The sequence below is a fragment of the Canis lupus genome, chromosome 37, assembly GCF_003254725.2.
Source record: "Canis lupus dingo isolate Sandy chromosome 37, ASM325472v2, whole genome shotgun sequence".
Classification (NCBI taxonomy): Eukaryota; Metazoa; Chordata; class Mammalia; order Carnivora; family Canidae; genus Canis; species Canis lupus.
In genome coordinates, this window is record NC_064279.1 from 12,351,460 (window position 1) to 12,364,035 (window position 12,576).

General features: G+C 35.6%; 1 protein-coding gene across 11 annotated transcripts in view; it reads left to right on the top strand.

The window, feature by feature from the left end:
- NBEAL1 (neurobeachin like 1) overlaps positions 1 to 12,576 on the top strand; it is a 178,525-nt gene that overhangs the window by 111,761 nt on the left and 54,188 nt on the right. For all 11 annotated transcript variants that reach the window (XR_004812406.2, XM_025441944.3, XM_049106659.1 and 8 more), the window contains 3 exons: positions 4,025 to 4,151; positions 9,874 to 10,022; positions 10,858 to 10,991. Coding sequence is in view for 10 of the 11 variants with exons in the window: in XM_025441944.3 (XP_025297729.3) it covers positions 4,025 to 4,151; positions 9,874 to 10,022; positions 10,858 to 10,991 (410 nt within the window). In the remaining variant the exon portion in view is untranslated. The remainder of the gene's footprint in view (positions 1 to 4,024; positions 4,152 to 9,873; positions 10,023 to 10,857; positions 10,992 to 12,576) is intronic.

Here is a 12,576-nt window from a genome sequence, read left to right on the forward strand (position 1 = left end):
TAAAATGTTTTAGTCAACTCCTTATTTTTGTCTAGAAGTATTTTTTTGTCTATAAGTATTTTTATCAGCTGCCAGAATTCATGTTATTTTTAAAATATTCTATTTTGTTTTGTTTCATATAACCCTACTGTTTGTAAGCCTCCCATTGCAAATGTACAGAGTAGTTTTTACATTGTTGGCTAAACTACAAAGTTAACCGTTATCTGTAACATTTTTGATGGGAAATTCATTGTGAATTTCAAACAGGTGATTTGTGAAGCCTCTTTTGGAACACAACTGCTTATGAATTATGGAATTTAAATAGTCAAAAATAAAGTGTATTCTTAAATATATCATAAAATACTTGGTTTTAGAGAGAAAAAAATATTTTATTTTGGTTTTAGAGAAATTTTTTTGTCCGTACTTTTTCATTAGATATTCTTTCCTTAGTATTTTCAACAACTTACTTTTAGTCCTTACATTGTTTCTATTATCTCTAAATTTTGGTAGTTATCCTCCTCTGTAAGTGTATCTTTCTTTCTAGTGCTGGTGCTTAACCTCCTAATTTTCTTACCAATTTCTCATCTTTTCTTGGTTACCTTGAAAATAATCATGTTCCTAGGTCCATACTTAGCCATCTTGCCTTTTACCAGTGCTTACTCTGAAGAGGTGATCTCACGACTTCACCACTATATATATATGTATATACATACACACTATATATACACACACACTATATATATATATACATATATATGTATATGCACACATACATATATATATGTATGTATAAAGGTGTTTTCTCACCTGTATTTCTAATTCTTACCTGCCTTTTGACCTTTAGACCAAGATTTCCAATTGCTTGTCTGTCTTTTGGGATACCTCTTCCACAGAGGCCTCCACATAAGATTTTTGTAATTAAATTATCCTTTCTCATTTGTCTACTCCTCACCCTAGACTCTGCTTCTCTTGTATCTTGGGTTTTAGTTTTATTTTCTTCATCTATTAGTTACTCCATATCATTAATATTAGCCATGAGTCTGTCTTCATCCTTCCTAATCCCCTATACATAATAGCTTTTTAGGTACAGTGTCCTGTTAATTCTCCCTTGCATATCTTTTGAATCTTATTCTCATCCTTCTGCTGTTGCCATGGCTTAGCTTGGTGGTACCTTTTCCCAAACTTAACTGTAGTTTGCCAGCTGGCCTCTTTGCCTGACATGATTCCCATCCTCATTTTATTCACCAGTCTTTCTTTTCTTTAAAAAAAAAAAAAAAGTTATTTATTTGAGAGAGAGCAGCATGCGAGCAGGGAGAGGAGCAGAGGGAGAGGGAGAAACAGACTCCTCTCTCAGGCAGACAGGCTGACTCATCGCTCAGTCCCAGGACCCTGGGATCGTGACGTGAGCCAAAGACAGATGCTTAACCATAACTGAGCCATCCAGGTGCCCCTTACTCACCAATCTTTCATCAAATTTTGAACTTACACTCTTTCGTAATGTCATCTGTCTACATAAAGTCTGTTTTCTGTTTGTATCAGAAATATCTAGATTCCTTATTTTCAGTTTTCATTGCATGTTCTAATGTGCAATCTTTGTTTAATTAAATGTTTAACAATAAATTTTGCCATATGAAATAAATGAGACCGGGCAACCCGGGTGGCTCGGCGGTTTAGCGAGGGCCCTAGCCCAGGGCCCGATCCTGGAGACCTGGGATCGAGTCCCACATCAGGCTCCTTGCATGGAGCCTGCTTCTCCCTCTGCCTATGTCTGTGCCTCTCTCTCTTTCCCCCTATGTCTCTCATGAATAAATAAATAAATAAAATTTAAAAATAATGAGACCATGAAGAATATGAAGAAACCTATTCAGTGAAAGTAGTTATTTCTTCTAGGAATAGTGTGAACCAGTGCTTCCTGGGTAGAGACAAAGGTGTGATCAAAGGAGATTTAAACAGAAAAATGCAACTGTACATTAGGTTGTTTGATTTTTTTTTAATGTCTGAGCAATGATACCTTTTGAGAAATTAAAGGAGGATTTTGTCATCTTTATAATACTTTGTTATTTAGGGGTCTTTTTGTTGTTTGTTTTCTTCTTTTTTATTAGGGGTAGGGTGGACAGAGGGAGAGAGAGACTCTTAAACAGGCTTCATACCTAGCACAGAGCCTGATGCAGGGCTCGATCTCACAAACCTAAGATCATGACCTGAACAGAAACCAAGAGTCAGACACTTAACTGACTTAGCCACCCAGGCACCCCTATAATGTTTTGTTATTTAGTATGAATTATTTGTATTTCCCACAACTGAAATACTCTTATTCATAGTTACATACATAAATTTTTCCTAGTCCTACCTATAAATTATGCAGTTATTACTATTCTTACGCCCCTCAGTTAATTGAGAGGTGAATGTACAATAATGATAGCTGCCAAGTATAAAGTTAGTGTAATGTGATGTATCTCCATTTCACAGTTAAGAAAGCAAAGATTCAGAGGGGTCACCTGGTTAATAAATGGCAGAACAGAATTTAAGTTTACCACTTCACACATGGCCTTTGTTCTTCCTATTACATTAGCCCTGCCCTCTTAAAAATGTATTATTTCTAAAATGTATTATATTTATTGCATATTTTTGTATACAGAATTATTTATTAAATTTCATGTGCCCCAGCTCTTGAGTTATGTATTCTCTAACAATTAAAGATAATTTGTCATCATCTTGGGGTGCCTGGATGGTTCATTTTTTTTAATTAAGCATCTAACTTGATTTTGGCTTAGGTCATAATCTTGGAGTTTTGGGATTGTGCCCCACGTTAGGCTCTATGTTCAGCATGGAGTCTACTTGTCCCTCTCCCTCTGTTCTTCTCTCTCTCAAATAAACAATATTATAAAAAAAAAGATACTTGTCATCTTTCTTAATATTTTAATACAAAGACAAAGTAAAAGTTCTATTAATACAGTGAGAAAATTCTATCTATGACATATTGACGTGCTTTAGAATTAAATTAGATTAAAGAGATTACTTGACCCATTTTGAAACATAAATAATATCATTATTAAAAATAGATAACATTTTTAAAAACATTCCTTTTATTATACATGTAATGGTTTTTAAGATCACAGCCTAGATTACTCTGAATCACATATAAAAACTTTTCTCTAGTAATTGCTTTCTTCTTTTTAAAGATTTATGTACTTGAAAGAGTGCACATGAGTGGGGGGGGGGGTGAGGTACAGAAAGGGAAAGAAAGAGAATCCCAAGCAGACTTCCTGCTGAGCACAGAAACCCAACACAGTCCTCAAGCCCATGACTCCACCTGAGCTGAAACCAAGAGTTAGACGCTTAACTGACTGAGCCACCCAGGCACCCTGTTCTTTTGTCTTAGAAAACTTTAAGTACCTTAGTTTTTTCCAGTTCTACTGAGATACAATTGACATAGAATACTGTGTAAGATGTAGAATACTGTGTAGATGTAGCTCATAATGACTTGAGCTACACACATATTGTAAAATGATTACAGCAATGTACACTTAACATCTATCACAGCATATAATTACAAACTTTTTTTTACCTTATGATGAGAATTTTTAAGATCTGCTTTTAACAAATTTCAAAAATGCCATATAGCACTGTTAACTATAGTCATCATGCTATACATCCCTAATACTTAATTATCTTACACCTGGAAGTTTACACATTTTGACTCCCTATACCCAATTCCCCACCCCTCCTCCTTTACTTTATAATAGATATTATGAAAAAAAAATACATATTATTATTATGTAATTAACAAATTATAGAGATTATTTTTTACTGTGTTTATTTATTTTTAAATATTTTATTTATTTATTCGAGAGAGAGAGAGAGAGAGAGAGAGGCAGAGACACTGGCAGAGGGAGAAGCAGGCTCCATGCCCGGAGCCCGATGCGGAACTTGATCCCGGGACTCCAGGATCACGCCCTGGGCCAAAGGCCGGCGCCGAACCGTCGAGCTACCCGGGGATCCCCTTTTACTGTGTTTAATAGATAATTTGTATTTATTTAAACAGGTGTCCAACACTCACAGCCTTCCAGTGATTCTTTGCTTTTGGAAGTAGTGAAACAAGTAAAAGTTAGCAATATGGAGGAAGATAAATTAGACCTTCCTGAAGAAGACGTAACAGCCAGAGTAAATACGTATGTATAAGCATTTGAAAGAATTAAAAATTATTTTGTTCTCAAAAATGAAATTATAAAATTGTTGAATATATTTGATTGTAATCCTAAGAACACTGACCCTTGAATAATAAAGGTTGGAACTTCATGGATCCACTTATATATAAATTTTTTCAGCCAGTAATATACTGTAAATATCTGTATTTTTTCTTCCAAATAGTTTTCTTAAAAACATTTCTTTTCTCTAGCTTACTTTATTTATAGGAACACAAAATGTGTTAATAGACTGTGTATGTTATTGGTAAGGCTTCTGGTCAGCAGTAGGCTATTAAGAGATAAATTTTTAGGGAGTCAGATTTATTAATGGATTTTTGACTGCACTGGGTTCAGTGCCACTAACCGCTGCATTACTCAAGGGTCAGCTGTCTTTTCAGGATCTATCATTACTGCTATATCAGCAATTAGGCATCTATCAGTATTAAATGAAAATATATTGATTTCCTTATTTCTCCTTTGTGTTATTATTGTCATAAATACAGACTTTCATATGTTTTAAGACCAATAGTACAGTTTACTGTTTTTATTATATTTTTAAATTTTAAATTCAATTGATATATAATGTATTATTAATTTCAGAAGTAGAGTTCAGTGATTCATCAGTCTTACATAATACCAAGTGCTCATTATATCATGTGCCTGCCTTAAAGTCCATCACTCAGTTACTCTATCCTCCTTTCCCTCCCCTCCAGCAACCCTCAGTGTTTCCTATAATAAAGAGTCTCTTATGGTTTGTCTCTTTCTCTGATTTCATCTTGTTTTATTTTTCCCTCCCTTCCCCTATGATCCTTTGTTTTGTTTCTTAAATTCCACGTGAGTAAGATCATATGATAATTATCTTACTCTGATTGACTTCTTTTACTTTGCATAACATCCTCTATTCTATCCATATCTTTGCAAATGGCAAAATTACATTCTTCTTGATGGCTGAATAATATTCCTCTGTGTGTGTGTGTTTGTGTGTGCGTGTGTGCGCGCACACCACATCTTCTTTATCCATTCATCTGTCAGTGGACATCTGGGCTCTTTCTGTAGTCTGATTATCGTGGACATTGCTGCTATAAACATCGGGGTGCACGTGCCCCTTCAGATCACTACATTTGTGTCTTTGCGGTCAATACCTAGTAGTACAATCGCTGCGTCATAGAATAGGTCTGTTTTCAACTTTTTGAGGAACCTCCATACTGTCTTCCAGAGGGACTGCACCATCTTCCATTCCCACCAACAGTGTAAGAGAGTTCCTCTTTCTCCACATCCTCACCAACATCTGTCATTTCCTGACTTGTTAATTTTGGCCATTCTGACTGGGGTGAGGTGGTATCTCATTGTGGTTTTGATTTGAATTCCCCTGATACTGAGTGACGTTGAGCACTTTTTTCATGTATCTGTTGGCCATTTGTATGTCTCCTTTGGAGAAAGGTCTGTTCATATCTTTTGGCCATTTATTGATTGGAATATTTGTTCTTTGGGTGTTGAGTTTGATAAGTTCTTGATAGATCTTGGATACTAGCCCTTTATCTGATGTGTCATTTGCAAATATCTTCTTCCATTCTGTCGGTTGTCTTTGTTTTTTTTCGACTGTTTCCTTGGCTGTGCAAAACCTTTTTATCTTGATGAAGTTCCAGTAGTTCGTTTTTGCCTGTTTCTCTTGGCTCTAGAGACGTGTCCAGCAAGAAGTTGGTGTGGCCGAGGTTAAAGAGGTTGTTGCCTGTGTTCTCCTATAGGATTTTTGATGGATTCCTGTCTCACATTTAGGTCGTTCATCTATTTTGAGTCTGTTTTTGTGTATGGTGTAAGAAAATCATCCAGTTTCATTCTTCTGCATGTGGCTGTCCAATTTACCCAACACCATTTGTTGAAGAGACTTTCTTTTTTCCGTTGGGTTTTCTTTCCTGCTTCATCAGATACTAGTTGACCATAGAGTTGAGGGTCCATTTCTGGGTTCTCTATTCTGTTCCCTTGATCTGTGTATTTATTTTTGTGCCAGTACCATACTGTCTGGATGATTACATCTTGGTAATAGAACTTGAAGTCCAGACTTGGGATGCCTCCAGCTTTGGTTTTCAACATTCCTTTAGCTATTCGGAGTCTTTTCTGGTTCCATACACATTTTAGAATTGTTTTTTCCAGCTCTGAAAAATGCTGATGGCATTTTGGTAGGGATTGTTGCATTGAACGTCTAGAGTGCTTTAAAGGGGTAGCATAGACATTTTAACAATATTTGTTCTTCCAATCCATGAGCATGGAATGTTTTTCCATTTCTTTGTGTTTCCCTAAATTTCTTTCATGAGGGTTCTATAATTTTCACGGTACAGATCTTTGCTGCTTTGGTTGGGTAATTCCTAGGTATCAATGGTTTTTGGTGCAGGTATAAATGGCATTGACGTCTTAATTTCTCTCTTTTTTTTTTTTTTGTCTCATTGTTAGTGTATAGAAATGCAGCAGACTTCTGTATGTTGATTTTACATCCTGCTACTTTGCTGAAGTCCTGTAGGTGTTCTAGCAATTTTGAGGTAGTCTTTGGGTTTTCCATATACAGTGGAAGAATGAGTTTGTCCTCAGCGAAGAGTGCAAGTTTGACTACTTTGCTGATTCAGATGCCTTTTATTTCTTTTTGTTGTCTGGTTGCTGAGGCTAGGACTTCTAGTACTATGTTGAACAACAGTGGTGAGAGTGGACATCCCTGACATGTTCCTGACCTTAGGGGAAAAGCTGAGTTTTTCCCCATTGAGAATGATATTCACTATAGGTTTTTCGTACATGGCTTTTATGATACTGAGATTTGTTTTCTCTATCCCTACACTGTGAAGAGTTTTAAGAAAGGGTGCTGTACTTTGTCAAATGCTTTTCCTGCATTTATTGAGAGAAACCTATGGTTCTTGTCCTTTCTTTTATTAATGTGCTGCATCACATTGGCTGATGTGCCAATGTTGAACCACTGTTGTAGCCCAGGAATAAATCCCACTTGGTCATGGTGAATAATCCTTTTATTTTTTTTTTAATTTTATTTTTTGTGAATAATCCTTTTAATGTACTATTGGATTCTGTTGGCTAGTATCATGAATTTTTGCATCCATGTTCACCAGGGATATTGGTCTATAATTCTTTTTGGTGAGGTCTTTGTCTGGTTTGGGGATCAAGATAATGCTGGCCTCACAGAAACAGTTTGGAAGTTTTCCTTCCAGTCGTGTTTTCTGAAACAGCTTCAGAGGAATAGGTATTAATTCTTTAAATGTTTGATAGAATTCCCCTGGGAAGCCATCTGCCCCTGGACTCTTGTTTGTTGGGAGATGTTTGATTACTGCTTCAATTTCCATCACTCCGAAAGGAAATCTTGTACTTTTTAGTAGTCACTCCAAATTTTCTCCTTTCTACATCCCCTGAAAACTATTGATCTGCTTTTTGTCTCTATTGGATTTACCTGTTTCGACATTCCATTTATTTCTTACAATATGTGGCCTTTTGTGTCTGTCTTATTTCATTCAGTGTAATATTTGCAAGGATTATTCATAGAGGAGCATGTAAGCTGTACTTTATTCCTTGTTGTGGTTGAAAAATATTCCATCATATGGATATACCACTTTTGTTTATTCATTCACCAGTTGTGGCCATATTTCCACATTTCTACTTTTTAGCTATTATAAGTAATACTTCATGAGTATTCATGTATAAATCTTGTGTCAACATGTTTTCAGTTATATTGGGTATATACCTAGGAGTGAATTTGTGAGTCATATCGTAATTCTTTGTTTATACAAGGAATTATTAAATTATTTTAACGATGACTGTACTATTTAACATACTCCAAGTAATGTATGGGGGGTTAAATTTCTCCACATCTACCCTAACTTTTGTTATCTAGGAGTTTCTTTATTATACCATCCTAGAAGATTTGAAATGGTGCCTTGTAGTTTTAATTTGCATTTTCCTAATGATTAATGATCCTGAGCATCTGTTCATATATTTATTTACTATTTATATATCTTTTTTAAGAAATATTTATGCAAATCCTTTGGTCATTTTTTAATTGAGTTGTCTTTTAGGTATTAAGTTATAATAGTTCTGTATTATAAATGCCTTATCAGATACGTGATTTGCAAAAATGTTCTTCCATTGGATGTGTTTTCCTTCAATTTGTTGATGCATAGAAGTTTTAAGTTTTGAAACCCATTTATTTTTTCTTAAGAGTTTTATACTTTATCTCTTACATTTAGATCTTTGACCCACTTTTAGTTAATTTTCTTATATGATGTGGGATTCTATATTCTTTCTTTTGCACGTTATTATCCAGTTGCCTGAGAACCATTGCTTTCTGTTTTGAAGGATAGTTTTATTGGCTATACAATTCTTAGTAGAGAAGTGTTTTTTTCCCGTCAGCATTTTGAGTATGTCATTCCACTATCTTTCTTAGACTAATCCTGTGGAGTGTTTCTTATCTGCTGTGTGTTGCCAGTAATGTCTATATTCATGGTTTTTTTTTTTTAACTTTGTTTTGTTTTTATTTTTTATTTATTTTTTTAAAGGTTTTATTTATTTATTCATAGAGACACAGCTAGAGAGAGAGTGGCAGAGACACAGGCAGAGGGAAAAGCAGGCACCATGCAGGGAGCCTGATGTGGGACTCGATCCCGATCCCGGGTCTCCAGGATCACGCCCTGGGCTGCAGGCGGCGCTAAACCGCTGCATCACTGGGGCTGCCCCTTTCTTTTGTTTTTAAATGAAAAGTTTTTTTTAAAAAAAGTTTGGCCTTTTAAAGTTACCATAGTTCAGTGGTCAGTCAATAATTAGTTAGTTGGTTGTATTTAAGTCCCTTGCTGCAGAAGACTGCTATGTTTTGCCAGTGGATCTCTGTTCCTTAGGGAACGTGTTTGAATTTTGTGACTTAAACATCTACCCTGACTTTTACTTTTTGTTTGTAAAGTCTCACCTTCAGCCAAAAATGAGTTAAGACCTAAATATATAATTTATTCTGAACATCACTCTTTTGGGGATTATTAATTACATATGACGTATATTTCTTTGAAGCTTATTTCAGGATTACAGATTGACCAGTTTCAACAGTATATTTTGTTGACATAAACAAGTTCATATAATTTTAATAATTTTTAAAGATTTCCTTTCTTAAGTTACCAGTTATCTTCTCCAAAAAACATAAGGTGTAACAGTCCTTTTAATACAAGATGATTTCACTCTAAGTGAGATATTGCAGTAGTAGCTCTTTGTATCATCCCCAGTTCCATTGTCAGGGGATATTACCTAGATTCAGTAACTCTTGAAAAGTCATTTTACAAGTTAAGAATCAGTCATAATTAGTGCTTCTGATAATTGTTTATAAAACATCACTAATGATGCAGTCCTTTATTAACAGATTCATATATTCCCCTTGGTTAATTCATGTGTCCCAAATATAACTAAATCACACTGCTATTGCTACATGTTTGAACTGTCCTCTACCCGTAATAATAAAGATTCACTATATTTTGTTTTAATGTTTCACATACAATTAAAATGTAAAACTTTTTGGAAACTGAATTATTGGGCAGTAACTATTAGATAGTATTTAAGTAATTTAATATGCACTGAAATATTTTTGTAGGTAATTCAAATACTCTTTCTTGATATTCTTCAATTTACGTAGAATACATTGTTGGGTGTGTTTTGATTGGTTGATTTTTGTTATTTACAGTGATGAGAAAGAAGAACAGGATCAAAAAGAAAAATTGGTGTTATCGGAAGACTGTGAACTCATTACAATAATTGACGTAATTCCTGGCAGATTAGAAATCACTACTCAACACATTTACTTCTATGATTGCAGCATTGAAAAAGAAGATGGTGAGGAGTTCTTGGGGAATAATTTCTGTTGTTCAATAGTTAAGTATCTAGTTTATCAATCATTAATGAGAAGAAAACAGTAAGAGGAGACTAGAATTGTGGTCTATCATGTAAAAGGAGAAATGGAAAGTCAATATGGGATTCAATTTATTATTCAACAGTGTATTGAAGGGAATGCTTTTTTTATTAATTTTTTAAAAGGTTTAGTGAGAGAGGATTGCTGTAAACTTGTGATAAAATGCAGTCTTAATTTTATTTGTATATTTCTATCAGCTTCTCACCTAGCCCTTTGCCTGAAAATAAAAAGGATATTTAAATCTAAAATGCCAACATAAAGAGGAAAGGAAAATTTTTTTTTGAGATAAAATAATCAGGATTATTCTGTTTTCATAAGAAGGAAGAGGAAAAGCTGTAGAATTTTGTGAACGTTTTTAAACCATTTAGGGTTGCCTAGATGGCTCAGACACTTGCATGTCCTGCTCTTGATTTTGACTCAGGTCATAATCTCAGGGCTGTGAGATCAACCCCCATGTCAGGCTCCATGCTGAGTATGGAGACTGCTTAGGATTCTCTGTCTCCCCCTCTCTCTGTCCCTGTCCCCCACTTGCATACACAGGCATGCCCTCTCGCTCTCTCTCTCAAAAAAAAAAAAAAAAAGAAAGAAAGAAAAGAAAGAAACCCTTAAGCATCCACTAAATTTAACAAATGATTTCTGTGAAACAAATTAAATTCCTTTTCCCTAAGTGCTACCTTTGTCAGGAACTAGGAGATATTTTCTGCATAACATGAGTAACTTCATATGGTACCTTGGTCACAGGATTTCTTCTGTTTTCAGGAGTAGGCTTTGATTTCAAGTGGCCTCATTCTCAGGTTCGAGAGATTCACCTGCGGCGTTACAATTTAAGGAGGTCAGCTCTTGAGATTTTTCATGTTGACCAATCCAACTACTTTCTCAATTTCAAGAAAGAGGTATGTAAGATGCGACCTTTCTGGAAGCCCCAGTGTTAACTTGAAATAATTTTTCAGGGACGCCTGGGTGGCTCAGCAGTTAAGCATCTGCCCTAGGCCCTGGGTGTGATCCTAGAGTCCTGGGATCAAGTCCCACATCGGGCTCCCTGCATGGAGCCTGCTTCTTCCTCTGCCTATGTCTCTGCCCCACGCCCCCCCCCCCCCCCTCGGTCTCTCATGAATAAATAAAGTCTTAAAAAAAAAAAAGAATTTTCCAACTAGTAAGCTGTAATGAAACTTTGGACTCTGCTCATTTGTGAAGTCAAAATATTAGAGGAAAAATAAATACACTTTAGGAGCTAAGTAGTAAATTAATTCTATTGGGATTTATATTTGAGTATTTTTAGAGTACTTGTTTTCAGTTTTTATATATGAGTAGGTAAATCAGTAGACTATTAAGTGTCAGCCAATAAGTGTCTTACAGTATCCAGTTGTGAAATCATATGCAATATATATAATATGACAGGATTTATGAAATTGGATTGGCTTCAGTTAAATAATAATAGGGCAGATATTTCTTTCAGGAATAGAGTAAATTCTTGAATAGTGTAAGTGGTTAAGATATTACCACTGAAGCCAGATTACCTGGGTACAGATACTAGCTCCACCAATAGTTGTGTACCTGTAGCACATTACTTAGGACACTTGCCCCCAACCTTTCTTCCTTCTGTTATTCACTTGAGGTCAGACTTGCTTCATTCTTTGACAGCTCTCCCTGTCTTGTCTCGTTCTCCATCTTCCATCACAGGTGCCTCTACTAATAAAATCCTTGAATGTTCCATTCTCTTTTGCCATCTGCTTCTGAGATGATCTGAATTAGCACAGTCAATAACTAAGTTTCTGTTCATTTGTGGGATCCAGGGTTACTTATAGATAATCTTATTCAGACGTTTGAAGGGCATTTTGGGGGGTGCCTGGGTGGCTCAGTCAGTTAAGCATCTTCCTTTCAGCTCAGGTCATGATCCCAGGGTCCTAGGATTAAGCCCTGCATCAGGCTCCCTGCTCAGTGGGGAGTCTGCTTCTCCCTCTGCCTCCCCTACTTGTGCTCATGGTCTGTCTTTCTGTCTGTCTGACTCTCTCAGATAAATAAATAAAATCTTTAAAAAATAAAGGACATATTTGTAGTTTTACAAAAGGATACTTTTTTACTATTAGAAATAAGTTTTCCCCATAGGAATATGAAAAGCTATTGTTTTTTTGGAAGTTAATTATCTTAATTCAGTGCATATTGATAATTAATCAATTATCTTATCTATAATTTCTATTATCTTAATTATACACTAGTATAATTAAACCAAGCATGCTCCTGTTGAATACTGTACATTTGTATAAATTTATAGTTTTTTTTAAACGATTTATTTATTTATTTACTTATGATAGAGAGAGAGAGAGAGAGAGAGAGAGGCAGAGACACAGGAGGAGGGAGAAGCAGGCTCCATGCCAGGAGCCTGACGTGGGACTCGATCCTGGGACTCCAGGATCGTGCCCTGGGCCAAAGTCAGGCACCAAACCGCTGAGCCACCCAGGGATCCCAAATTTATAGTTT